The sequence below is a fragment of the Patagioenas fasciata genome, chromosome 16 (genome assembly GCF_037038585.1).
Source record: "Patagioenas fasciata isolate bPatFas1 chromosome 16, bPatFas1.hap1, whole genome shotgun sequence".
NCBI classification, from domain to species: domain Eukaryota; kingdom Metazoa; phylum Chordata; class Aves; order Columbiformes; family Columbidae; genus Patagioenas; species Patagioenas fasciata.
The window spans coordinates 3,343,182-3,371,098 of record NC_092535.1 but is presented as its reverse complement, the minus strand read 5'-3'; the positions used below and the strand labels follow the sequence as shown (position 1 = coordinate 3,371,098).

The window sequence follows — 27,917 nt, the reverse complement described above, 5'->3', positions numbered from 1 at the left end:
TATGGAAACGAGACATTTTAATGCAACACTTCCTACAGAAGGACCTTTAGAGCACAGGGAGACTTTACTGCTTGAGAGCACAAGCTGCACCAGTTCGGGATGGTCCAACATCAACCCAACGTTTCCATGGCAGCCCCTTGCATTTCAAGGGCTGGTTCACCGCCCTGAGCCCCTCGCCAGGACTCAGTCCCGGTTTGGGTGGCAGCGGTCACAGTGCTCTGGGTGACGGGACGCAGGGTACCCCACTCCCCCCGCTCATAAGGCAGCCAAACCACTCCAGGAAACCACTTTCCTTCTTGAAGGTTTCAGTTTTTTGTAGTCTTGTGTGTCCTCTTCCTTTTTAAATTATTTTTCTACCTATTTAAAAGGAGCATCATGCCCAGATTAACAACAGTGGTCAAGTAGGCAAAGAATAAAATTGGTCACAATGCAAGCTCTACCTAGGTTTACAGTGTACTGGTCATGCATAAGCCCCTACAGATCCTGGCAGGCATTTAGACATTTACATTGATATAAGATCAAATTGCTAATGAACTGACTGCTGAATGGACTGTAGCCAGCTTGAAATCACTGCTAGGTTCTGCATCTGGTGTCACAGCACTTAGGTCATGTCAAATCAGTGGTCATCTACTTTAGCCCTTTTTGCTTTCAAGGAAAGATGCTGCAAGAAAAGAAGAGAAAAATTGCTTAGCACATAACACCATTAGAAAAATGTTCAACTAGAATGCTTTCAGTCTTTAATCCCAAATTAAATACATTCTTATCCAAATATCAAAGACCACCCTTCCCAAGCTCTGCTGGTTACTGATATAGTTAAAATAAACCTATGAAATAAAAAACCCCATGTGTATCCCAGAGTGATGTTCTGGTTTGGTGTAAAATATCATCTTCTAGCACTTCTGTGCTAACTGCGAGCAGAGGAACAATTTCTCACTGGAAGCAGTTTGGCAGAGTGTAAAAGTGCACAGAAAGATACATGTGCTCCCAACTATACATCTGCACAAACAAAAGGTATATGTACATGAAACACAATAACTAATATTTTAACACTGCAGCTGTAGCTGCATTGGACCTCTGAACCTCCACGCTCTTGAAGAAAAAGTCCTACGAAAACGTGGAATGAAAACATGAAGGAAGTCCTGCAAAATTTGGAATGAGACATAACTGACTGAGACCACAATGGAGCTGTAGAAGAAAGTCTTTTAACACATAATCCTATTCAATTGCAATTTGCTTTTAACATGATACAGGAATAAAAATTCTCATAATCTCTTATTAGCACCAAGAAGTGTCCTTCAGTAGAAAAAGGGTCCGAATGTCTATACACGGCGTAAATGTGTGTCTTGCAATGGCTTGCTTGTTCAAAATCTACATGTATAATTCAAATAAGAATATTTCTACTTTTTAAACATTTTATAAAGACATCTAAACCTTTTGGTTGTTAACTGACCAAACTGGAAAGGATAATCTTCCTCAAAACCAGCACTATCATCCAGAGCTTCTGTTGATTTCAGGATGAAAGCAACATTCAGGCCATACAAAGTATGAAAGACAAAATCAAAACGATGGCAATGGTAAAAATCAGGTTGTGATGTAATTTAACAGCCTACCTACACCAGTAGTAGTACTGGCTTGAAAAACGTGTTCTCTCGGTCAGGTAGGTAGGACTATTTAAGACAAGTCGCCTTCAGCTAGAAAAAGCAACTCAAGTTTTGCCTGAACAAGTCACTGAGTCACATTCCTCTACGTAGGTGGTGTTGGTGAAAACCTCAGCCCAAACTTGAGCCTGTGGAGAGGCCCATATCAGAATGTTACAACATGTAAAGATGTGAGTCAAAAGGACTAATTACTGCAGGAGCAGATTGGATACAGCTGCAATATTGGCTCACCTGCTTTTTACACCGTGCTTGCAGAATGTCTAACAGCAGCTAAAGACTCCAGGGTCTGCCCGTTGGAGTTGTTACTGCCTTTGTTAAACATGTTATAGATACAAGGGCCCAAAATATTCAGCTGCTTAATAAGTGCATTTATATACAGTAAGTGTCCGGATAACAGAGATGAATTATCCAAGCTCAACATAAAAACCAAGCCTCTCCAGTCAACTACATGGACAGACGCTAATGCTGCTGTGCACTGTCACTTCAGAGCTATGTCCTAAGGTGCTTCGTGCACGCCAGTGGTTTTTCTTTTCCAAAAACCCCAGGAAGTGAAAGAAAACTAACAGCACATTCTCAGAAAAGCAGATGTATAAATATGAAGAGGCCATTTCTGCAACAGGGCTGCTCACACGCACGAACACATCTCTTGTTTTTCATAGGTCTGATATGCAAGTGCATTTTTTCACTCAGTATTTTGGAAATACTTCACTGAATATAAAGCTCAATAGTTATTAATCTCCCATGGGAAATTCACATGCAAGATCAATTTGGTAATCTTGTCTGTACAGTATTTATATGCAACATGGTAACAACACCTCCAGCATAACTAACATTTAGATAATATTTAATACCAAGCCAGTTCTCAGAATGGTCAGTGAGTAAGTCTACATTGAGGGACTCACACGGGACAGAGTTGATAAAGGATGGTGGTAACTACTAAAAAATACTTGTGAAGAAAAGTGTGTGTGTATATCACACACAACAGAATTCGCTATAAAGGTTTGCACGAATAGCAGCTGTTCCTTGCCATTCCAAGTCTGAGCAGATCAGAGCTGATTTTTCTGCAGTAAGCACAATTAATGCTCAAAAAAGGGCTCAAAATTTGCACAAACATTTGCAAAGCGTGCAAAAACTCCTCTAAAATTATTGTGCAAAGTATGACCACTGCCTAGCTATAGCGCCAAGTCCTTGTAAGCACCTATATTCAAGTGCAAAATGGTTTAAGGCTCCATTTACCGAAGGATACACTATTTTGTAACTTCGAGATCATGTCTGTTGGCTGGATAATCGGGCAAAAAGCTTTCATGCATCAACTTATTATCCTCTTTCTTTGTATTAAAACCACTACAGTGAACAAAACCAAATTCACTTTTGTACCATTAAGTAGGCGACAAAACATAAACACTTAAAAAGTACAGATGCAAGAGCTGCTAATACAGCAATGGTACCGTTTGGGCTTTATGCCGATTCCGTACCGTTCCTTGCTGGTAAAAATGAGGTGCCAGTTCCAAGAGCCACGCGGATTCAACGGCAGTCACATCTCTCATGTAATATTTAGCAGTCTGTATGACTTCATTGTAGACTACCCTAGGAGAAAGGCAAAAAATAAAAGGTGTTTGCTATAAAGCAAGGAGAGAGAGAGATTAACAGCATATTTAGGTCGTTTTATGTACATTCTGTCAGAGGCAGTATTTATGGAGTGGTTGTTTGGAGTACTCTACGTTAAGACAACCATTAGACTGCCATTAAAAACACCTTCACATACTATCAGGACATATGGATGCAAGGTAAAAAAGAAAGAGGATTTCTTATAATGAGACCAAGGGGGATGCAAAACAGATACTTTGGAAGAGAGTTAGTCTGTGATGCCATGAGGAAAGATGTTGAAAGCACTGAAACACTGGATCCATAACAAGTAGGGCACAAATCACAGCACGACTATCGCGGGTGCCTGTCTGCAGACAAGCACGGTAAGTGTTAGAGGAAGAAAGTGGCTTTAACTACAGCCAGAACACCTCCTGCAAAGAGATTCAGAAACAAACAGCCATGCGGATTCAGTCCCTGACGCCAGCATGAACGGGTTCCCAGCATGTGCAACCTATGGCTGAAGTCACCGGACGGTAGGGAAAGTCATTTTCACCACGGAAGCGTTAGTCACCAAAACCGTAAATCATTATCTGCCTTCTCTAGACATCAGAGCTGCAAACCCACAAGGTTTGTGGTCTCTCATTAATTGGTATTTTGTTCTCAAAAGCAAAGAGGGAAGAGTCTGAAGTTTTCTTTACTGCTTGAATGCAGGCCCAGACATATGAACTATATAACTAAAGAGAAATCTGAGGAAAACAAACAAGAATGAGAACACATTTTATATACGCCCATAACAGATGGAGAATTGAAGCCCTCAGTGCAGGACGGGTGCCCAGGCAGCAGCAGCACTGAGACTGGGGTTGTTGAGGATGTTACCTACTGTAAGCTAGAATATTTCAGAAGCATTCTTTTCTGCAAAGTATTCTTTTTCCTATTTCAAATTGTGTTTTATTTTTAATAGGAGTGACAGGAGGTTAAAAAAACTGGCAAAAGAGCAGAGAATCAGGCTGGTTTCAGTGGCAAAGATTACTTTGGTTACACTCTGCTCAACTCCTCCCTAGAGAATTGGTACAGTTAAGAACAAGTGAGCTGGACTCATTCTTATGAGTCAATGTAATCGATGGCTCAGTTCCAATCAGTTACACTCCTGCAAACTCTACCTGACAGGTGTAGGAGCCCAAATTCAAAGATAAGAGATGACACTGGCCAAATTTATCCTTCGAAGTCTCAGCAACAGGCAAAGGACAAGAGTCCAAATACTTCAGGTTGCTTGTGCTGACCCAGGAGTTAGAAACAGATTTATAATTGCTACCTGGCATCTCTGACACACAAGTGGAATTGTAATATCCCAGCTAATGTGAAAGTACAACCACTTCTTTCCTTTTTGCTAGACAGCAATCGCTTCTCTCAAACTTTTTGCATCATATATTTGACACGTATTCCCCCTCCCAGCAAGCCATTTGCAATTACTGCAGCCCCTGTTCGACAGGACGATTACTTTATAAGCTTAGTAAAAGTCAGTTAATCCTAGTTCTATCTAGGTAGGGTGCACTCAAGCAATCTGCAGTGCAAAACGTGGTGCCCATTTAAAAAGGGTCACCTGACTCTGTTTCCCAATTTTTGCAGGTTTTTTTCGCAGTTAACATCACTATTTCCCTGATTTATTTGGATACTGCTTACAAAAAGATGCGAAGCAAGCACCAAAAGAATTCCCTCCGTGGGAACCACGACGTTCTACATCTATTCCTCTACTGATGGAGAAAAGGCATTCATGAAGATGTCTGGATGCTGAGAACGTCTTGTGAAGGTCACAGAGCAAGTGAAAGCAGCTTTAACTCACCAGCGCGGAGGTTTCTCTGCGTACAACACTGAAGTGGGGTGGATATGAAGTTCATGGTCGTCACGGATAGTCCTTGAAAGCAAGACACGATTTCAGACTGCGCATCTATTTATCGCTTAACATTTGGTTCTTTCCATCCCCAGTAAGCACGTTTAAAAAAAGGAAACAATGAAAGAGCTGGAGCAACTTAAAAACATCTGCACTTAATGAATGGGCTTTCAGAGGAAACCACGCTCAAGTCTTGGCCAAAGGAAGAAATTCTAATTTAATATCCTAAAAGAGTTCTATCTACACTAAACGAAAAAGTAGTGTTTCAGGCTTTCATTGAGTACACCGGGAGTGCTACAACAGAGACACCGTACTTGCTTGTATTAACGCAAGCTCATTACTGTCAGTAACAGATTCCCACTATCAATAACTCTAATTATTTGTATTTGCCAAAGAGAAGAGAGAAATATTGAAGCAGTTTGAGGATACAACACTTCAAATATTTAGTAAACCAAATGCTATGTTTCTTATTGTAGGTGTCTAGAGAAGCATCTGTTTGTTGAGTATATATAGATGTAACCAGTCAAAGAAGCTTTTAAACTAAGCAACAGTTGTAACGAATATACATATACTTACCTGTAAGCTCCAGTTGAGTGGAATTTAGCTGCGTTAGCAAAGAATCCAGAAACTATGCATCTCAAAACAGGATCTGGATCACCTGAAGAAAAGAACTTGCATGTAAAACGACCCAACGGAACGGCAAAAATCCCTAAAATAACACTTATTCATCTCCAACAACTTTTCACAGCACATCAGGCTTTGACAGCAAAGGTTCCAAGGCGGCCAAACCCTGCCATCTCTGTTGACTTCGATTTCACAGCAAAGCAAAATTATATAGATAAAAAACTACTGTTGCCACTTGGTGTCTCCATGAAGACAGCTGGAAATCAGACCCACTGACTACATCATTGTGAACACACTAGAAAAATATCTTGATGACAAGTCGAAAGAGTGAACAAGGTGACCTATTTGTAACTCTTTTGGTAAGTCTGTCCATTACATATACATATACTGGAAAACTTAAGTACTGAAAACCAGACTAAATGTTAATTGTAAAAATGGGCTAAATCGCTGTTCTGCAGTCATTTTTAGGAGGAAAAAACCCTGCTTTTAATTAACACTATTTTTAGGCCAGAGAGAAAATACACCAAGGGTTACAGGAAAAGCAGGAAGCAGACTGACAATCTGGAGATTACCTTCAAAACCTGTACTGAACAATAGGTTAAAATCAATATTCACCTTCACTGGACTTCTTTGGCACTTTAAAGCGGACGAGAAGCTTTTTCAGCTGCTCTCTTACAACAGAAGCTCTAACAAGCCCTTTGTAGTTGAGAAAGTGTTCCTGACACCATTGAGAGCTCTTGCTGTGCTGTGCAGTGAGAAGAACAGAAAATAATTACAATTAAACACCATCAGTAAAACAACCCCAAATTTCTTGTTTTCCTTCTGTCTCCTACAACATATTCATTGTGTTTTTCCCTGAAAATTACCTATATACAGAGCAACTAACAAGGGTACATAACACCAGTAACTCCAAAACACATTTCAACATCTAAATAGCAGCAGAACAGATGCCATGGGCTATTTTCCTACAGATGTGCTTCATCTCCTGTGGTGAAAGAACAACATCAGCCGTTCCTTTCTCACACACAAAAGTATCATATCATAAACTAGTCTGTTTTCAATCTCAAACTGTAATCAACCTTTTCTGTACGCTGTTTTCACTGCTCTTCTCTGTGCAAAGATCTATTTCTCCAGAAGCCAGCGCTTATTCCAACAGCATCTGCGTTTGGCTGTTGCTAAGAGAATTAGGCAGATATAAAATGGGAAAATTCCAGTTGATGCCTGACCAATTACTTTGGGGTTGGGTACGGGAAGTCATCTTTTAAACACCTCAGTGCTCATACTGCTTCAACTCAATGCTGTTGCAAATATATTATTTCAGAAGTGCCTTATACCAGCAAAATATTGATCTCCTGAGCAGGTATAGCACTTCAAAACCATTCAATAAAAGCCCAGCTTACAGAAAAGTGTTGAGATGTTGAGGTGTTAAACCTTATGGTAACTACATAAGTTCACTGAAAAGGAGGATATGGTGATCAATGAGGCAATTTAAAATAAAAACAGACTGCTAGATTTAGATGCAGTTTATAAGCAGCGCAACTCGGATACATCTATAGAAAAGATGAGAGAATATGAATTTCAGTTGGAATTCAGGTGCTTTTTTTTCCTTTCAAAATCTCACTCTCCCTAAATCACAGTTCTCTACCCATAAGATTTCTGTGCTGTACCCAAACCACATTCTTTCTATTCCCTGTTCAGAAGAACTACAGGAGGTCTGTGGAAAAATATGACCAGAATATCTCCAAAAGCAGAATTATCACTTAATAGACTTGCTACGTCCTCAGCTTTGAGGATGCTACACCCAGAACTTCCAGGATCCGAGGTGAGGCCCCAAGTGTTTGTCACGCCAGCAAATCCACACACCCTTGAACTGACTTACTTTGACAAAGGCTTCATAAACATTCAGCATAGTGAGATGGTCGCCTTCCTCCACAGCAAACTTTCTGTGTTGCCTGGCCTGCAGAAGAAGAAGTGTAGTCTTATAAGCAGACTGATTTTTGCACAGATGATGTCCAATACACTCCGTTCCCATATACAGTAGTTCCTGTAGGCAACGGCAATATTTTACTAGCCCACCTATATTCAAGACCACTTCCAAAACAGATTAGAAAAGTGAATGGAAAATGAATCCCTAAACTTCAAGAGGGGGATGCATTAAAACAAAGTTTCTGCTACCTACTAATAATTTGCTACATCCTAATACTTTCTTTTTAGTTCCTCTTAAAAGGAAGTGGTGTTTGGGGAGGGTATTTTATTTTGACAAACCCTTACACTGACCAATATTGGTTTATAACCTTTCATGTTTCTGGCCCTCAGAGGGTGTCTTTTAACACCAGCAAAGGACTCCAAGGTTCCCACTGCTACTCAGTTTCTTCTTTTATCTGTAACCAACAGGTACAGTTCAAGACCTTGCTTCATTTTCATACAAACTTGCAGTCTGTAATGGGTATCGATAAAACACTTGGTGTAAACCCAGAAATGTGGAACAAACAAAGGAAACAAGACCTGACTGAACTTACAGCCTGAGCTTTTTGATTTGGAGGGATCAGAAAAACGTTTTGAATCTGCATCATGGCGGCAATTGTCAAAACCTCCTGGGAGCAGCCAAAATTGCCTGAGGAATAAGTAAAGAAGTTCAGTAAAGGAAATCTTCCATTCAACCTACCCCATATAGAATAAAAAGCAATAGAAGAAGAATATATATTTATAGTATATACAAACTCTGGATTTTTTTAGAATAACAGTGAATGTTTTTAATGGAAAACTTAACAGACAAATGGGGTAGACTTATTAGAGTGCTAAATGTGTTAGAGTTACTATTTATTAGAGAGGTGCATGAACTTAACCAATTATTTTCACTAAACATCATATCAAGCTGAAGCACAGAGTTTGTTTCAAGCTTAGCAAGTGTCCAATACCACACTACAATGACAAGAGGCAGGGTCCTCTATTCATCACAAGACTATGAAGAAAACCTGATTTGTTTTTCTCCTACCTGATTCCAGCAGCATCTTTGCAAACATGGGATTCAAAGGAAACTCCGCTATTCTCATCCCAAGAGGCTCTGTTAAACGGCAGTGCATGTCCAAACCTGCAGCATAGTAATAAATGTAGCTGTGATACAGGCAAAACAGCACAGAAAGTCTTCTTTAAGAACATCATGTGTACTAAAGAACAGAATTACGAGCTAAAAGATAACAAAGGCACCTGAGAGTTGTTGAATGTATATTAAACTTAGCTTAAAGGTATTCCTTAAGATCCATTTGATCTCTCATGGATCACTGGTTTTGGGGGGGGTTGTTTTTTGGTTGGTTTTTTCCAAACATATTTGAACAAAAGTTTCTTCATTTTGATCAATCTCCATCGCCACTGCCAAGGATTTAGAAAACCTGCCGTCGAAGCCAATGCGATGGCCAGAGTGCCTATTAGCTGTTAGACTTCTGCAGCTCCTTTTAAGCATTTAGAAACGTCTTCATTCCTGGAGATGGGAAGCAGGAGTCCTGATCAGAATAAGGGGCATAATCATGGGACAGGCTGAACTGTAGCAACAGGCGGCACTGCAGCTGGGGTAGGGTGGCATTTTTCTGAGTCACATCTGCTTAGCTCATGGACAAAAATGATTTAACATTAATGCAATCTAAACTAGAGATGTACAGCTGGTGGAGATTCCAATTTATTCTGCCTTGTGCGTCAATAACTAAACTGTCAACAGCGTTCCAGCCGTAACCTTTCCACTGGAGATGGTTCGAGCGCTCACTTTGTGATTCTCAGTTAGCACTAAGCAACCCTGCATGTTTCCCATTGTAGTTGTATGGCTTCGGTCAAACACCTGCAGTAAGGTTTCCCCATGCGAACCACCGGGTCATGTTCCAATGCAGAGCTTGCTAAGAAAGTCAGAAAAGAGTGAGAACTAAACGAGAAAACTGCAAGTTAGCCAAGTTGTATGAGGTACAACAAGGAGAAAAGCTGCACAAAGGGACTAACAAGAGCCCAATACCAGGACTTTGGGGCACTGAGTGTTGCATAAATAACCAGAGCAGAGTGGACTGAGGAAACGTAACTGGCCCACGCACCATATAAACATATCATTTGCCAAACGGCGCGGAGGCAAAAACCACAGTGGTACTTCAGTTCCACAGAGAAAAGCAAAACCACAAATCAAGTCAAGGAAGGAGATCTGTAACTCATGGCAGCACATTGGAAACCACAGGTCCCTCTGTCAAGTGTTTACTTTCCTCTATGACTTGATATGCTATCATCTCCCTTGTTATGGCAATGCAGTAACTCACTCACCCCACCCCTGCACTGCTCAACACATTTCACAAAATGTCATAATATTTCCCTCGGAAACAGATACAAATGGCAGCTTATGTGAAATGACGAAGTAATATATTTAAACACAAAGTCACAGAAACTGCAAAAAAAATAAGGAACTATAGCTTTCAGCTGACTAGTGCAATATGAGACATTTAAGCGTTACCACAATTAATAGCTTAGAATATGCTGTCTTTCATCTACAGAAAGATAACTGTGTTCCTAAGTGGCAAAAGGGAGAAACTACCATCTTTTTAACTTTCTGCAGGCTCATCAAGCCAAAATCTTTTGGCTTCTGCTGAATCCTACAAATCTCAATGCAATTTTGCATGGAGAGATATATACATATGTACATGTATACATATACATAGCTTGTGCACAGATGTCTTTGTAGCAGTAAGCCTGAATATACGTGAAAAGCATACAATGGATATTAGTTTGGAAAAGGTAAAAGTTTCCTTGAAATAATCTTGGAAGCAAGACTGAATCCATATACACCCAGGAAACTGGAGATCTTAGACAAAGGTACTGCAAAGATTCTCACTGAATGTGCTCAGGAGAGATTATTCAAGTGCCGTGGCACTGAAGTTTCAAGTAACAACCACTAGTATGTGACAGGCTGAGAGATTAACAAACTACTTCAAACTTAGGTGGAGTGGTTGTTTCTGAAAGATGCCAATTTACAAACAGATCTTCAACAAAATCTTGGATGTGAAATAAAGCTAAAAATAAAGCCACTTGTGACTTGGTTATTTACCTCGCAAGTCATGCTTAAAAACAATAAACTCCAGTTCAGATTTTCAAAGGGGCATCAAAGGAGAAGGCTGAGAAGAGATACTCCTGATGTAATCAGCTTGCACCACCGTAAAAATCATCAGTCTAAAAACAGCCGTGTGTTTATTCAACAGAACTATCTCAACCTTAAGCGCGTCTGCTCCGCACGAGTTCTCTGTTGGCATTGCATTGGCACAACAGGGTCCTGACCCTAAACTGCATATTTGCATGTTATTGCAATGCAAATTATGAAATACATGTTCATACTTGCATAAGAGAAATGAAAACCTTACTGCACCTGCAAACACTTGGGCAGCTTCGTCTCTGCAACTTATATAAAATCTTCATAATAAACCACCTGAAACCTTAAACTTCAGCAAAAATTGAAGAGCGAATCCGTGTATCGCACACATTTCTTAAACCCCAACATCAGCACTTCTCTGCTTTCCTACAAAAGCTGGGCAGCCAAGAGAGGAACAGCTCTAGACTTTGCTGTGAGGCTACCACAAGCAAAACGCCTTTGCCAAGACATCAAACAGCTAATCAGCGAGTTTATTGACCTTTCCTCTCCACTTCCCTAAGGCGGTTTTGGCTGTGAATTCATCCTTGCAACACACTTCTGAGCCAGTGTGAAGGTCCTCGTTCCAAGCTGGAATCGGCTGCCAAGAACCGAGTGCGTGAAGTGAAACCCTCCTTTGCAAGATGGAACGGAATCAGCACAGAGTGAAATCCTGGCCAAGCAGAGTTACAGCTCCAAGGGAGTCAGGGGAGCACAGACTGCCCCAAGTTACAACACGGCACTTGTAAGTGCTGCAAAAACAGCCACAAACCTCTGGAAGCTTCCAAAATTTACACAACCTCCTTTACGCTACCCTCTTCCTCATGTTTGCCTTATGGAGCAGATTATCATTAACTTTGAATTAACTAGAAACATCGAGTTCAAGTCAAACAGAGTTTCATTTTGATTACTTGTTCTTGTGTCAAGTTTCTGTTTTAAGTGTGTTGCATTCAAAAAGATTAAACAGCTGTCAATATAAACCCCGAAACAACAAAAATGTAACAGTTCTTCCTATAAACAAAATTAGACAGCATGCATTCCACTCGCCACAACAAAAAGGGATTGAAAACTGTGTATAAAAATATTACTGCAGTGTGCGTGGAGTGTTAGAGGTAAGTGACAGCAGCATAATGGATGAAACCAAAATGAGCACATTTAGAATCATAGAATATCTCAAGTTGGAAAGGACCCATAAGGACCATCAAGTCCAACTCACTGCTCCTCACAGAACTACCTAAAACTAAACCATATGACTAAGAACATTGTTCAGACTCTACTGAAATTGAGAACAAGCTGTGATTAGCAATTCAGACAGCACAATTAAAAAGAATATTCTATTAAGTAGCTAAACAATAGAAAAGTACTTTGAATTATGCTCTCAGGGTCTTTTAGACTAGCTGTTTCTTCTTTCATTAGAAATTTGTGCATATCTGTTTATTTGTCTGTGATTTTCTTTTATAACTCCTGTAACATAACTCTAAATAAAGCAAAGCATGCTGTTCTTACCTCCTAAAGCATACAGCAGTTCTAGAGCTTGCACCATTGACTGTGCAGGAGGTGGCTGTGAAGAAAAAATGTGCATTGTTGAAAGTTATCATCACAGAACACACAAGTTGCCATAAACATTCTTAGATCTTCTTTTGCGCAACTACCTACCTACCTTTTGACTTGTGCTAAATGAAAAGAAGAGCTCTCGGCCTCTCCCTGTCACCCTTCCACTTATGACACTGTCAGGACCCGAGCCTGAAAAGCTGCACTTGCTTTGTCCAACAGTGATGCCAGTCGTGACCAGAACAACTACTTAACTTCCTCTTCTAATGCTGCCACGCTTGTTTTTCTCATCACTACAAGAGTAGCTAGAAACTTTACAATAAGCAAATCTAAAAATTGGTACTGCTCTTTTTAGCGAGATGGACAAGCAGAGTTTTACTTCTGTAGGTAACATTTTTCCCCCCTTTTTCTTCATAAATTCAGTGCAAAGGGACTACAGTTACAGTTTTGCTGAATCTCAGAGTTTGCCTTTCTAGGCCTTTCTCAGCTTCTCAACACTTCTAACAGCAAACTCTAGAACACAATCACTGTTTTTAGAGTTGTCACACATATCACTTGCACCAGCTGAATCCCCAAAATATACTTTGCTGCCTGACAGCAGGCCACGAGTTACGCTTTCCAAATTAATACGGTGATGGTGACTGGTTGGTGGTTCTGTGGGTTATCAACAAGTGATCTTTATTCATGGTAAAGAAAGACGAAAAACTTTACAGCCCGGGACTCACCGAAAGGAAGGGGAACCTGAGCACGTTGTCGATTCCCAGAGCCTTGAGCTGCAGGATGACCGGAGCGAGGTTACTGCGCTGCATCTCGGGGACGGTGGACTTGGGCAGCTTCTCAAAGTCCTCCTCTGCGGGGGGAAAGCAAAGTGATTTGGGGCCGAGCTTCAACGCCCACTCTGGGTACCCAACACGATAGAGTCACACCCATTGCAAGTTTAAATTATTGAGAAATCAAGAGCATAACAAGATAAACTTATTAGGAGACTCGACAGAGCTGCTTTAACATTACAGGTTTGCAATTGCCGACAACCTTGTAGCACCTACTCAGCTCAAATTGTGTTTGCTTCTTTGAAGGATTCGGTGTCCAATGCTTGGCATATATGAACAATATATTTCTAAATAAGTCAGAGGAATAATGAAGAGAAATTTCTATCTCTCACCGGGAGAAAAAAAGACACTTTTGCTGTTCTTCATCTAATGCTAAAACCACTGTAAAACCAAACACAATTCACACCAGCAAGTTCACCTTCCCTACACATCAAATTACTGACCTGTATAAAGCCTGTAACATTTGCCAGAGCGGTTCCGTCCCGCGCGCCCTGCTCTCTGATTAGCCGAGGCTTTAGATACCGGTACCACCACGAGGCATTCGATGGCTGTTTTGGGATTATAGGCCCGAAGCTTCACAAAACCACAATCAATGACGAACGCAATTCCGTGGATTGTGATGGAGGTCTCAGCAATGTTGGTGGCTACTATCACCTACGGATACAGACACAACGAGGACACTGTGAACTTCCCGATATCAATTACATGATCAGGCCCCAGCATCAGTGCACGAGGACTCCGTACAAGCCACGGGAAAGATCCCAGGTGTGACAGTTCCAGCAGACACGCTCTGGAGTACAAAAGGATATAGAACCTGCAGCAGGAAGAGCTCGTCAGCTTGAAATAAGTCCAGTTTTTACAGCTTCACAGTCACTTTCTTATTCAAGTTTATTCTCTCTTCATAGAAGTAGAAGAACTTGGCAATGTTTGCAGAGAAAACCATTGGCAGTGTTCACAAAGAAAAACATTGACTGTAAATCAAATGTTCTTACGTAGTGAACTAAAAAGATGCTTTTTCTGCTTCTCAGTTATATTGAACTGTTACTTGTAACACTGGAATGGGGTGGGGGAGAGCAGAGGAACAGAGTTTATTAAGCATTCCATGTTCAGTATTCCTGCAGAGAGATATACATGTCCTGAAATACTGGAAAATAATTGTTCCCAGATGACAGAGGGAAAATTAATCCTTATTTCACCTGAAATTAAACAAGTAAATCTTGGAAGTTCATTACAGAGTCACAGAATGGTTGGGGTTGGAAGGGACCTCTGGAGATCATCTAGTCCAACCCATTGACGAGTGTCATATCCTGGAGAGAAAAGAAGACTCTTAAAAATGGAGAAGCTGATGAGGTGGACAGGAGTTTGAATGACAGGTCTAGGTCTGATCAAAGATGAAAAGGGAACCCAGGGAACGTGTTCTTGGTTCACAGTCTGAAAACTGATGGGCAGCGTTAGGAGATGCAGAAAGTCTCCCTTAGAAGTGCTTGCAAGAGTGTCATGATGTGAAGCTGATATACTCAACCTGTATAACGCAGTCACCCTTCTGGGTGGTAGAAATGGAGATATTTGCAACAGCCTTACCTTCCGGACACTGTGAGAAACCCTCTCAAACACTTTCATCTGGTCAGGAGAAGGCAGCCCCGCATACATGGGGAGAACACGGAGATGCTTTTTCATTCCGGTGCGAGAAAGGGCCCGAGCCTGTTCTATGAGCATCGAAACAACAGTCTCCACTTCCTCCTAGAGCCAGAGCAACACAGGGGATAGAATGAGCAGGGTTTCACTTTAGTATCACGTAGATGTCACCTACATACAAAAAAAAAGCATAAATATAATCCCAATATCATTTTAGTTGCTCAGACTCCAGGATGTTTTGACTAGCTCTCCCAATTTTGTCATATTCTTATATAAATTGCTATTCATACTAAATACAGATGTATGTTCATTGCTATTTGAGACAATGTCACAAACAGGTGAGAAAAATCACAAAGGAAGGACTGAACAAAATTCAGGAAGAAGCAGGAGTGTTTTCCCATGTGTATCAGCTTGTGAGAGCCAAACGGGAAGCAAATCTATTTTGACTGTGTAGAATGCAGCGAGTCTTGATCAGGAATGACACAGTAACAGTATTAAAAGCTATTGCTCCACTTCACATTTGATCTCTGATCAACTATGGCACCTCACTCTCAAAAAACACAGACAATGACGTTCAGACGTCGCCTTGTCAGATACCCAGTTCACTCTTTCAAAGTCGAACTAAGAATAGGGGTGAAGAATTTATTCTGAAAATCTGCCCGATGTTATTGATGCTGTTCAAGGCAGCTTCTCACTGGAAGAATTATAAACTACCTCCCATTTACTCTTTGTGGCTCAAAGTATGCTGACAGGCATAAATAGTACATTTTTGTCTCACAGTGATTTGTTTTTCTGTCCAAGACTTCAGATCTTAAGCCTAACAAATGTAAATTCCATTTACCTTAACTATTAATGATGATTCACTGTCAACTTCGGAGGTGTGACTAGCATTAAAAAATAAATCACACACTGTTCCACTTATTAACAAGGCCAACAGCATACAGCATGAAATGAGAAAAACTGTCATTTATCACTAGCTTGGACAAATCAAGACCATCATTACATATTTGTAAAAGTCCTTCAGACTGGCCTAATTCTGCTCCCATCAAAGCATTTGTCATCTTTAATGACATGTAAGTAAGCACAGCTAAGGAAGGCAGGAGTCTGAGGTGGCTTCACAAAGCCCACAATACAGCACTGTAAAGCAAAAAACCCCACAAAACAGGCCCAACAATTGCTTATGTCTGTACCTGGCCAGTTAAAAATGCCAGTATATCACCATCGCTCTCCATCTGGTGAATTTTCATTGCAGTTTCCACAGTCGATTTTATATAGTCTGGAACAGGACTACGGGGAGAGAAAATAGCAGAGACATTAGGAGAGTAATAGGTACAGACTCCTCGCTTCCACATGGAACAAAGAGAGAACCAGCTCCTGGACACTATATATCAGCCATACCACACTTAGTTCATCGTTCATCCTTGGGAATCAGTCTTCAGCAATTAATTGGTTTGCTTTACACTACAGTGAGCTTAAAAACATGTCCGCTGCTATAAGCAATATCCAAATGTTTCCCGAATTGAATGTTACACTTCTGTACCGTTGGCTGGGGTATTTTTGAGTTCCAACCTAGACAAGGTGATACGACAGTTGCATGGTCACCACTGACGGGATCAAACGCACCTCTGTATGTAGAAGATGTCTACTGGAAACGTTCTCCCCTCGACAGTGAGGATCACACTGGTGTCTTTGCTGGGGTCACCGGTATCGTTTTGATTAAAGTAATCCTTGAATTTCTACATTAAAATAAAAACAAACACTTTCAGTTTGATACTTAAAAGAATTGTAGGAGAAACCTAGAGACATGAAGAAGTTAAATTACTACTGCTTGGACGTTTTCTTCATATATTTGACAGTTCTAACCTAAAAATGTTGAAGCTTGATTTCATTGCCTTCTGTTCTCTGTCGGTTCAGGTATTTAGCACAAATACAGTCTTGCATGTTTATTACTTTGAGAAGCAAAGATTGAAAAGAGGTAACGAAATTAGTTAGATCAGCTGATACAGTTGCAATAAGCAGACATATAAACTTTTTATTGGATCTGTAACATCAGCAGAGTCAAAACTGAGAACTTATAAACTATTGGCTCTAAAAGTTTTGGGTAGGGCTTGCATATTCTCATCCACTTTTAGATAAGTAAACTTTACAGCTCTTACTGAACACCAAGATGTCACTTTGTAAAAGCTGATTTATGTAAATTTTTGATCTATGCATTGTGAGACACCTTCATAAATTTAGATTTATTGCCATTAAGTATTTTAAATTCATAACAGCAAAAGAATGAACATTAAGAACCCAAATAATCCATCTCAACTGTTATGACTGTTACAGACATACCATAAACTTTCTTTAACTTATTTTTACATTTTCTGTAAACTATTTGAAACGTGTGATTTCTGGTAGTTAAAAATTTGCGAGGGCAAAATATTATAATGATAACTAATATAACGTACAGAACACATAGGAGTGGAAGTACCACCAAAGCACAGCGAAGTATCGAGATTTACAGCATATAATACTTGCCACTAAAAGAAATGTCAGTACTCCTGCACTTTCAATGCAGGATGCGAGCTCTCAGCAGCACGTCTCACGAAGGACACAGTGATGTTAGAGAAGTCCACAGAAAAGCAATGAACTTGAGAAAGGAGATGGAGGAGCTGCCTTAAGAGGAGAGACTGAAAAGGCTGGGGCTTTGCTTGGGGAGCGGAAGGTTGAGAAGACACACAAACAAAGTGAAGGTAAAACTGGTTTTGTTTTCTGCTATTCGGGGGTTTTTGTTTGATTTGTGTTTTTTGCTTTGTCATTTTGTTTGTTGTTTTTTTTTTTTTATTTTAAATCCCACACTACCAGAACTAGGAGGTCCTTAATGAAACCGGCATGTTTAAAAGAGATTAAATACAGTACTTCATTATACAGCAGGTGGCAAACTTCTAAAATTTTCTCTCCCATGATGTCCTGGGGACTTACAGCTTCATCAAGCAGATTCAAAGACAAATGAACAAACAGCAGGTCCATAAACACACGCTAGAAGGAAACAGCAGGAATGTGCTGTCTAATAGCTCGATTACAACCACTGCAGACACTGAAGCAGCTCCAAGAAAACGGACCCACAGCAGGTGGACGGGCTCATATCCTCTGCCTAAACAGCATCTCCTATTGCTGCTGCTACGGACAGAACATGGGGCTGGATGAACCACTGCGCTGATCTAGGAGAGCATCTCTTCTGCTCCTACTCAAAATTAAATTAATGACATTTTTTAGTAAGTTATATAAGTCTCCACCAGCCACAAGTCAATTGGGGAACTAGCAAGATCTCACTGAAATTAAATCCACTCATTTAACGTTTATTTACTGGTCTATGGTTGTCTCAGATTATCGCTATCAGCAAAGCAGAGTTCAAGCAATGTCTCTTACTAGAACAGATTAAGTCAAGATAATATGTTTTTATACAATACCAATAAGAGGAAAAAAGGCATAAATATAAGAAAAGCAGATTAACATTTAAATTCACTTCCAAAAAAGTTTGCTAATACAAAGTGAAAACCAAACACAGCGACCTAAGTACAGTAGATCTTTTCCCTGCACTCCCTCCTCTCCTGTTCACCTCTCCAACAGCAGCAACGCTTCCCAGGAAGGCAGCGGCACAGAGGACAAGCTGTCCAGAAACAGAGCTGGAGCTGCCACCTATGGTCACTTCACTTCAAAGTAAATCTGTGAGCCGTACCTCTGCATCCAAGGTGGCTGAAGCCACGATCAGTCGAAGATCTCCACGCTTCTTTTGGACCTAGGAGAGAGACCAAGAACACCCAGAGTAAAAACCATTTGCTGAGATACAAGGCTAGAGCCAAATTTTAGAGCATCCAGATTACCAGCCACTTCTCTTTAAAAACTGCTCTGAAACTGCAAGACAACTGATGAACTGAAGTACCCACATGGATCCACAGATCTAACAACCTGATGACTGTTTGGAGTTTTACATACTCATTTTAAGGTTATTTGGTCTGCAATCATTACAGCTTACTCTTAATTTCTGGTGGGATTCAGATCTTTTGTAGGTTGAAAGCCAACAATCCCCTAGCAGATCATTTCAGCCATCAGCAGCAGCAGAATGAAAAATACCTTTTTGCTAATATCATCTAAGGAGAAACTTCAGCATCAGGGAGAGGAAATAGAGGATCCTGAGTGTCAGATATCTAAAGTAAATAGTTGGATATGTTCAATAGGCTACAGGATAAACAAGGAACTAGAGAACACCCTCTCTCAAATGAGTTCACTAATCAACCACCAGGATCACAAGTTTAATGGAAAAGATGAAGATGAAAACAGTTAAAGAGAACATTAAAACCTTTTTTAGTAAGCCAATGGCAATGTCTGTATACAGAGTCCGTTCATGGGCTTCATCCAGCATGAGGACACTGCGAATAAAGCAGAAAGATAAGATTTCAGAAATAGTTTGACTGACACTAGAATCAGTGTCTTCCCATCTTCTAGAAACATAATTATTTGAAGTCTGCCGCTGGGCTATTACCATTGACATCCACTTAGAAAACTGGGAAAGCTAAAAATAGCGCAGCGACGAAGCAGGGAGGAAAATGTAGATAACATCATGTGTGATACAATCACACTGTTCTTGATTCAGGTTAGCTTTTGGAAAGGGGTGGAAGACAGAAGGACTATAGTTACTGCACTGCATAGCTTTTCTGAATGCCAGAATAGCCCGTATTTGTTGTTGTTTTTTTTTAAATTTGATCAGCATCAGAAAGAAAAAGTGAATTTAAAACTAGCAAATCAAACAATTCAGACTCCATGAGGCCCATTTACTTTTTGTTCCAAAGCAGCAGCACCCAATTCTGCCAGGTTTGTTGTTGCAATGATCAATCGATTTCCTAACAGTCTTTACCACATAAAGAAGCCAAAGGCCTAAACCAATTTTTATCTCTTTTGGTATTCAATTTATAACACACACCTCAGCTGCTTACCAAATTACACTTCAGCAAGCATTCACTCCATGTCTCCTTACCTGTATCTTGTCAATAAAGGGTCAGCCATCATCTCCCTCACCAGCATACCATCAGTCAGAAACTAAAAGTGAATGCAAAGAAAAATGTAAACACACCCCTAGCAGGTGGCCTTGATTACCCATGTGTTTTTCAGATGATTTTCTAGGCTTTTGTCTAAATTTTTCCTTGCCTTTAATTAATCTAATGACCATTAAATTGATCTGATTTCAGCTATGGAAGCCAAATATGTATTTCTGAGCGCTAGCCCAGAGACAAGCAGAGTGACTGCTTTTTAATCAGTATTGAATTTTTAAAAATTATTTATTTTTGTATTTAAGAAGATAACAAATTAGCAGCACTGGAACATGGCAATAGAAGCTTCTTCACTCTTGCCTGTCAAACAGCTAAATCTGCTCTACCAGTAACGTCCTGTGTGTCAATCCAGTCTTGAACCTCTCAAAGAGGCTCTTTAATGTCTATCACACACTTTAGATCAGAACACAAACCTTAACATTTCAACAAAATGCAACAGTTTAATTTAGTGCTTTCTTCCTACAAGCCAGGGGAAAGCCACCAGTAGTTTGACATGGGACTGTGGCTGCAGCCTCGAACTGTGCAAGAACTGGTATGCAAGGTAAAAATCTCCAAATTTTCACAGCCCCCAAAAAAATTCAGCTGCATTTAATCAACAAATATCTCTATTTCTTTCACTTTAAAAGGGCTACTAGCCTCAGAAGAAAAATTAAAAAGTAAATCTTCTCATTCATCATCATTGCTCTTCCAGACTAAAGCAAACTCGTCGGTACACAACACAGGCAACACTAATATTGCTCACAGCTGCACAGCTTGTTATTTAATCCACATCAAATTACTCTCAACTAGCCTACTCATTTTGTGTTTTATCTGCACTTTTAATCAAAATCTATTTTTAGGGTGGTGAGGATTCTTCAGCTGTGATTCACTGCAGCCTTCCACTATGACTTTGAGTGAAATATCAGGTCGCAGTACCACTGCACCAATATCTGACCATAACTGCCTTGAAAATCTCCTTTAGTTTTAAAACCGTGGCTGCCAGACTCACAGAATAGAATGCACTTCTTTTATTAAGGGCTGAGTAGCCACAGCCACTTCAAGCACACTTTTGGGGTACCCAGCTGGAAGACTGAAATGCTATCTATTCACTTTAGCGACCACCACGAGCTCTCATTAATTTTGCAAAAGTACTTGAGGAGTTTCAGTAAACCCTTTCAGAATAACCACACGCTGCTCATGCTTCACCTTAATTCTTGTAGCCTGTGGATCTGTGCAGTCATCAAAGCGAATACAATATCCAACTTCATGACCCAACACTGCGCCTCTTTCATCAGCAACTCGGCCTGCAACCTGAGAAGAGAGATTCTATAAACAAGAGACAGCTCAGGGCACACTCCTGCATTGTATCCTCATGTTGGCTGTAGGGAACTGGCAACAAATCAGGAGCAGAGCTAGCGCTTCCAAAGAATTATTTGTTCCTGTTCAAACACAAAATTCTGTTTGACATAACAGCACGTACAGAACACACAAGCGGTAAATACTTTTAAAATGTTTTAGCCTAACTTAATAAATCCGTTTTGTGCTGTTTCTCCTCAGGAAACCCACCAAGGTACCTTTCTGTGACAAGCACTCTGGCAAACCTACAGAGACAGCCACTGAACCAGCCACAACTCATTCCCAAAAGGGGAATGAGTACCGGTATACAGCATGCAGGAAGATGTTATCAGTGAAGCTGATCTGTTCCTCAACTCACTCAGATTTTTTTTTTAATTGTTACTGTACTTTTCATAATACAGAATCTTCTATGCAGAAAACAGACAGAGAACTGGCAGAATAAGCAAAAGTAGCAACAATTTTTGGACAGTATTGCCCTGCACCAGTTTGAAGCCAATAGCTCCTTTAGCTAAAAACCTTGAGTTATCCAGACTTATTCTACAGAACATTAGGCATTACCAGGCCATGGTTTCAGTGAAATACAAAGACATGTAACAGCTAAAGACACAACTCCAAAATGCATACATTAGTCCACGTAGAATTCCAAAAGGAAGTGACCTTCAGTCATTTGAGTGACAATAAACCACACTGACAGGCAGTGAATTCATGATTTCACTTGGAATCTCATCACTCCATCACTTTCAGCACAAGCATTCAGGATAATTGTCAGTCTGGGTAATGCAAGTAGAAGTTCAGGAATTTCTGAACTATGCCTTATGCCTCTGGAACTACCTCTCCTTTCTTCTGACAACTCGCATCCTCCAGATGAGAAAGCAGATAAGCACGTCGGTTAAAATAAAAGATCACTTTCAGTTCAAGACAAAGCAAAAAATCATCAACTATCTCTCTGATCTCTCTGCAACAGCCATACAGTGCAAGCAGTGTGCAGCAACACCCTCAAAGAAAAATCCTCCCATAAAAATCTTAAGCCCTAATTTAGTAACCTTTTTATTTTAGGCTTGAAAATAATGTGTTAAGACATGAAAGAGAAAAGAGAAGAAATCATTGCAGCGTACACAACATGTGCAGAACCGTGCACTGTCAGCTGGATGTTCTGTGAAGGAGAAGAGGGAGGACACTGCAGGCACAGGATGCAGATCACCACTAGCGAGTTTCCTTCAGCGCATTGGATCCACTCAAAGAACGCGGGATGAGATGAAACAGCACGTTGTACAGCTGCTTATCCACTACATTTTTACCAGAGGCATAAGCTGATTCATTGCAGATACAGTTTAATACATTATAAAAAACAAGTAAAATGAGGGTTACAAAGAGGCACCTCAGCTTTCTGTACAAAAAGAATCTGCAGCAGAAACTTCAGCCCAGAGTCAGTGTTTGGCAGCAGTTATGAAGACAAAGAGCACTGGATGCTTTCTGCACAGACCATAACCAAAGAGTACCAGTTGTTGCCCTCGGCATCTCCTCTCCTTCCTCTCACAATACATCCAGCTGATGTCACGTTCTCCTGAACATATCTGAAAAGATTTCTTGTGATAAAATTGTTCCTTCTTTTTCCCCAACACTCTTACAAGGGGAAACAAACCAAAAAAACCCATCATCTCACAACAACAACAAAAATACAGAAAAGCTATTCAAACAAACTATGCATGAATTGCTAAAAAGAGCAATTTTCTTCCACTGGCTCTGTTGCTGTACACAGGTTTCCATCACTACTTTGTGGAAGAAGTTAAGGGTCACGCATGCACAGTTCCAGTCCACAGTCAATCACAGCTCAACGCTGCGCAGCCCTCGCTCTTGCACACGGTTCTGCTGACACCACCCAATTCTATTTCAAACCCTCGACCTCTGCAATTCTGGACTTGGAATATTTGGCAAGACCTACTAATCAGGTTGAATTCAGCATATAGTACCAGCAATTCTGTGAGGAAGATAAGCAGAAATGTCTATTCATTCAGGAGCTCGTGCAGTTGTGATTCCTGCTCTTCAGCAAAACCTGCTAATAAACTGGAGGTTATAACGAGAACAAACGGGAGAAATTTGGACACGGAGAAACTCACTGAAACAGCAGCAACCCGACGAGGCTGCGTCACTCCGACAACTCTTCCCTCGGCTGTCCAGCCAGCTTCCGCCAGGTACTGCGAACAAATAGTGTGGGTAAGAAATTAGTTGGTCATGCGGTGATTACAGCAAGGTGTCAGCTCTCCGCACCACGGGCTTTTTCCTGGTTCTGCACTAACTGATGCAGGACCTTGGGCAAAGCAGTTTCTTAGAGGTTTTGTGCATTCTTAATGCCACCATTAAAACTACCGCAGTACAACACCTACTTCCCAAGCACATAAGCTTTCCGAAAGCATCTAAGAGCCGTTCTTTGAGTCTGAAGCATTTCAAACTACTTCGTTTCTTTCTCTTCTTTCCTTTATTTTATAACATCTTTAAGAAAAAAAGCTGAACTGCACCAGTCCTGCATGCTCGCACTGATGCAGATGACATTCATCACTAGTCTGTGATTTTTTTAGACTAAAATTAAGAACTAACCTCGAACCTTTTTTCCTTCTTCAAAACATACTCTCAACAAAATTTTAAACATTATTCTGATGGAGTAACAAACACCTACTGTAGCACAGTGACTACTATTTGTAGCAGCATAAACTTGTGTGGTCCTTTCCTGTAGTGGAAGAAGGTTTTATATTACAGATCTAGCAGCTCCCCCTATCCAGTATGAAGCCTTGTATTTCTCTCCTTTCGGTCACACACATGAGCACAGGTGAATTCCATTCTCCCACTTCTGGGTTGCTACTTTAACGTTTCATGGAGAATCCCCTGATTTCACCAAGTTAAACAGACACTTACTTGTGGAATCTGCGTTGATTTCCCACAACCTGTTTCCCCAACAATCACCAGAGTTTGATAGTTCTCCACTAGATAAAGTATGTGATTTCTTAGCTGAAAGAGAACATTTAAGTATCAGAACAGGATGTGTACAAAAATAAGAAAATAATTTAAGTTACAATATTTATATATCTAACAGACACAGTAAATTCCTTTCACATGGAGTTTACTGCCAAAAGCTAAACAGTTCTTTAAAATCTATAAATGACACATACAAGATCTAATAATTAACATAAACCTACAAAGCCTGTAAAACTGTCAGTAGCAGTTGACAAACAGGACAATCAATTCCAACAAATAAACAGAGCAAGGTCATAAAAATTATTGGTTTATGCTGCAAAGTGATTCTATACTACTCTTTCAAAGAAAGACATCAGAGCCGGACATCATGCAACAGATTTAATATATCAAAAAGAACTTCTGTACCTTAAAAACAGGCAGCTTTTGTCTTTGTTGTTCAATAGAAAGGGAAGCATAAGGATTATAGATGACTGTTACGCCACTACTCTCAGCAGGACTCTGTCTCTCCTCTGAGACACTGGCACCAGGACCTTCCGTGCCTACATGACATAATTCATTTTAATGGGAAGAACACATTTCTGCATAGTGTATCACAATACAGGCAAAATATGTTCCTTATAAGGAGGAATCACGAGTAGCAGTGTATATCAAAAGACTAACGTTTGTATGAAAGAATCAAAATATTAACTAACAGTAAACATGCAGAAATTACTTCAAACAAAATATGTGTCTCCTGCTGGTCAAGGAAAAATAAATATCTAATGTAAGTATTTGAATTTTTAAGAGATGGTAAAGGACGCAAAAAGCATATAGGAAAAATATACAGCAAGATCTCGGGAACTTTCTTCTTGTTCTGTGCAATCGTTCAGATATATCTTCAAAATCCTTCTCAGAAGCATGTCCATGGGTTTTAAGGTAGCCAGTCAGATGTAACAGAACTTCCCTTGACTAATACCAACTGTATAAATGTTCCACCGTGCCCGTTTATGAGATATGTCACTCATTTCAGATCTGAATTTACCTCAGTAACAGAAACTTGATTTATTCCTGCTGCACGTTACCATAAAACTCCCAACAACCAGAAGTGCTGAATCATGCAAGTGAACAAGAAACAAAAACTCATCTCAATAACAGAATGTATCATCTCCAGCTGCAGATACAACTGGGAAACTCTGAGAGCAAGAGGAGGATTCCCCTGTTTTGTAGGATTGACTTGTTTGGGCTTTAAACTTATTCCACTGTTTAAAACCAGTTAGTCCGTATTCAAAGCTGCCAAGCAAGTTTTATAGTAAATTGATCCAATTTTAAGAACGATTAGCAACGATTCCAGTAACTACTCACTCCCTAGGCCAGATGTGGAAGTTAAGAATCAGGGACTTGAATATCTGGATCTTAACAAATCAACACAGTTAACAGATACTGCTTCTCATGACCCACTGATTTTCCTTCATTTTCTATGTTTTATTTATTTATTTTTTTTTTTAATACTCTATTGTCAACATATTACCCCACATATATATTCCTATTGTATGTGCACACATGTTATTGTAATATTCAAATGATTAAGAAGCTGTTTGCTAAACTAATCTGCACTCCGGAACAGCTTTGCAAACCACAGCATAACACAACACAGTGATCAGTTAAAAAGAATAACTAAAAATACTAAACTCAGACCCACCAAGCTCCCCTTTGGGACAAGTGAATGGGAAGGTAACAACCCAAAGCCTGAGGGAACAATCACACAGTCACAGCCCAGCAGAGGCTGGAAGGAGCCTCTGGAGACCTTCTAGTCCCTGCTCTGGATTACCACAGGGTCACCTACACCCGGCTGCTCAGGTCTGAGACCCCACAACAAGCCTGACTGCTTGTTCCAGAATCTGATCACTCCCACGGTGGGAAAGGTTTTTCTCATATTTAAGCTGGTTTTCTCGTATTTCAGCTTGTGCCTGTTGCCTCTTGCACCATCAGGAGGCACCAACAAGAAGAATCTGGCTCCATATTCTTTAAACCCTTCTACCAGGTATTTATGTACATTGAAAAGATCCCCTTGAGACTCCTCCAGGCTGCACAGTCCCAGCTCTCTCAGCCTCCCTTTGCACATCACATAATCCAATCTCTCCCTTATCCTTGTGCCCCTTCAGTTTGTGCTCCTGCTTCAGGGAGTCCATGTCTTCCCAGTGCTGGGGAGCCCCTGATACAGCCTCCCCAGTGCCAAGGGGAGATCATGTCCCTCAGCCTCACCACAGTGCTCCTCACATAGCCCGGGATGCCGGTGACCTTCTCTGCTCCCCTGGGTGAGCAGTAGAAACACAGAATCCCAGAATGTCAGAGGTTGGAAGGGACCTGGAAAGCTCATCCAGTGCAATCCCCCCATGGAGCAGGAACACCCAGCTGAGGTTCCACAGGAAGGTCTCCAGGCGGGTTTGAATGTCTGCAGAGAAGGAGACTCCACAACTCCCCTGGGCAGCCTGGGCCAGGCTCTGCCACCCTCACTGAGGAGAAGTTTCTTCTCATATTTAAGTGGAACCTTTTGTGTTCCAGTTTGCATCCACTGCCCCTTATCCCACCATTGGTTGTCACCGAGAAGAGCCTGGCTCCATCCTCGTGACACTCACCCTTTACATATTTATAAACATTAATGAGGTCACAGAATCATTTTGGTTGGAAAAGACCTTCAAGATCACCGAGTCCAACCATAACCTGACTCTAGCACTAACGCATGTCCTTGAGAACCTCATCCCCACGTCTTTTAAACCCCTCCAGGGATGGTGACTCCACCACGTCCCTGGGCAGCCTGTTCCGATACCTGACATCCCTTTCCAACAAGAAATTTTTCCCAATATCCAACCTAAACCTCCTGCCACTGGCTACCCGGGAGCAGCAATAAGGTCTCCCCTCAGCCGCCTTTTCTCCAGGCTGAACAGGAGTACCAGGCGTTTCTCTCCCTCAGGGCAGCACTTTGCCCCTTTGCCAAACTTCTTGGGGTTCTCCTGGGCTGAGCCCCCCGGGGGGCAGCACCCCCATCCTAGGCGGACCGGGTCCCCACCCCCCCGGTATCGCAGCACGTTTCTCCGCTGCACTCGGGGTCTCAAATCCGTGTGACACCCGACAGCGGTCAGGGCAGCCCCGGGCTCGCCGCAGACAGCCCAGGAAGGCGCTCTCGCTCTCACACCCGCCGCCCCGGGACCGCGACCCCCACGCCCCCTCACCCGGCTTCCAAAACTTCACCGGTCCCACGGGCGCCGCCATCTTGGGGTGAGAGGGCAAGCGGAAGCGGCGGTGGGGCCCACGTGACGCGGGGTTGCCATGGTGACCGGAGCGGGCCCGCGGGTGTTCGCGGGCCTGAGGCGGCCCTGTGGAGTCGCCCCCTGGCGCTGCTGCCGGCGGGAGCCGCGTCCCCCAGGATCTTCTGGCTGTTACCGACACTGTAGCGGCTGGGGCGAAGCGTGAAGTGCTGAAGCATTGGACATTTTAGTATCTAAATGGCAAGAATGGCGGCCGGTCCGTAACACCGTGTGAGATCAGTGCTGTTAGTCACACTCAGAAACCAGGCTGATAAAATCGGCCTCAGCTGTGACTGAAACCCACCCTTTCCCTCTG

At 41.3% G+C, this 27,917-nt stretch overlaps 1 protein-coding gene across 2 annotated transcripts; it reads right to left on the bottom strand.

Annotated features, from left to right (window-relative positions):
• DHX35 (DEAH-box helicase 35) lies at window positions 1-27,581 on the bottom strand. Of its 2 annotated transcripts, none has more exons than XM_065849753.2 (22): window positions 27,527-27,581; window positions 24,723-24,856; window positions 24,258-24,350; window positions 23,465-23,542; window positions 21,198-21,302; window positions 19,940-20,001; window positions 19,265-19,334; window positions 18,644-18,703; window positions 16,543-16,655; window positions 16,110-16,206; window positions 14,866-15,024; window positions 13,728-13,938; window positions 13,180-13,304; window positions 12,410-12,464; window positions 8,753-8,848; window positions 8,277-8,371; window positions 7,637-7,714; window positions 6,373-6,502; window positions 5,710-5,791; window positions 5,086-5,157; window positions 3,107-3,245; window positions 1-661 (listed from the first exon to the last, which is right to left on the bottom strand). In XM_065849753.2, exons 1-22 carry the CDS (start codon window positions 27,564-27,566, stop codon window positions 617-619), a joined length of 2,139 nt encoding a protein of 712 aa, XP_065705825.2. In that variant the 5' UTR covers window positions 27,567-27,581; the 3' UTR covers window positions 1-616. The 2 variants fall into 2 exon arrangements, with proteins under 2 accessions (XP_065705825.2, XP_065705826.2); XM_065849754.2 differs by having other exon boundaries at window positions 3,134-3,245; window positions 27,527-27,580.
• Between the last annotated feature and the right edge of the window lie 336 nt (window positions 27,582-27,917).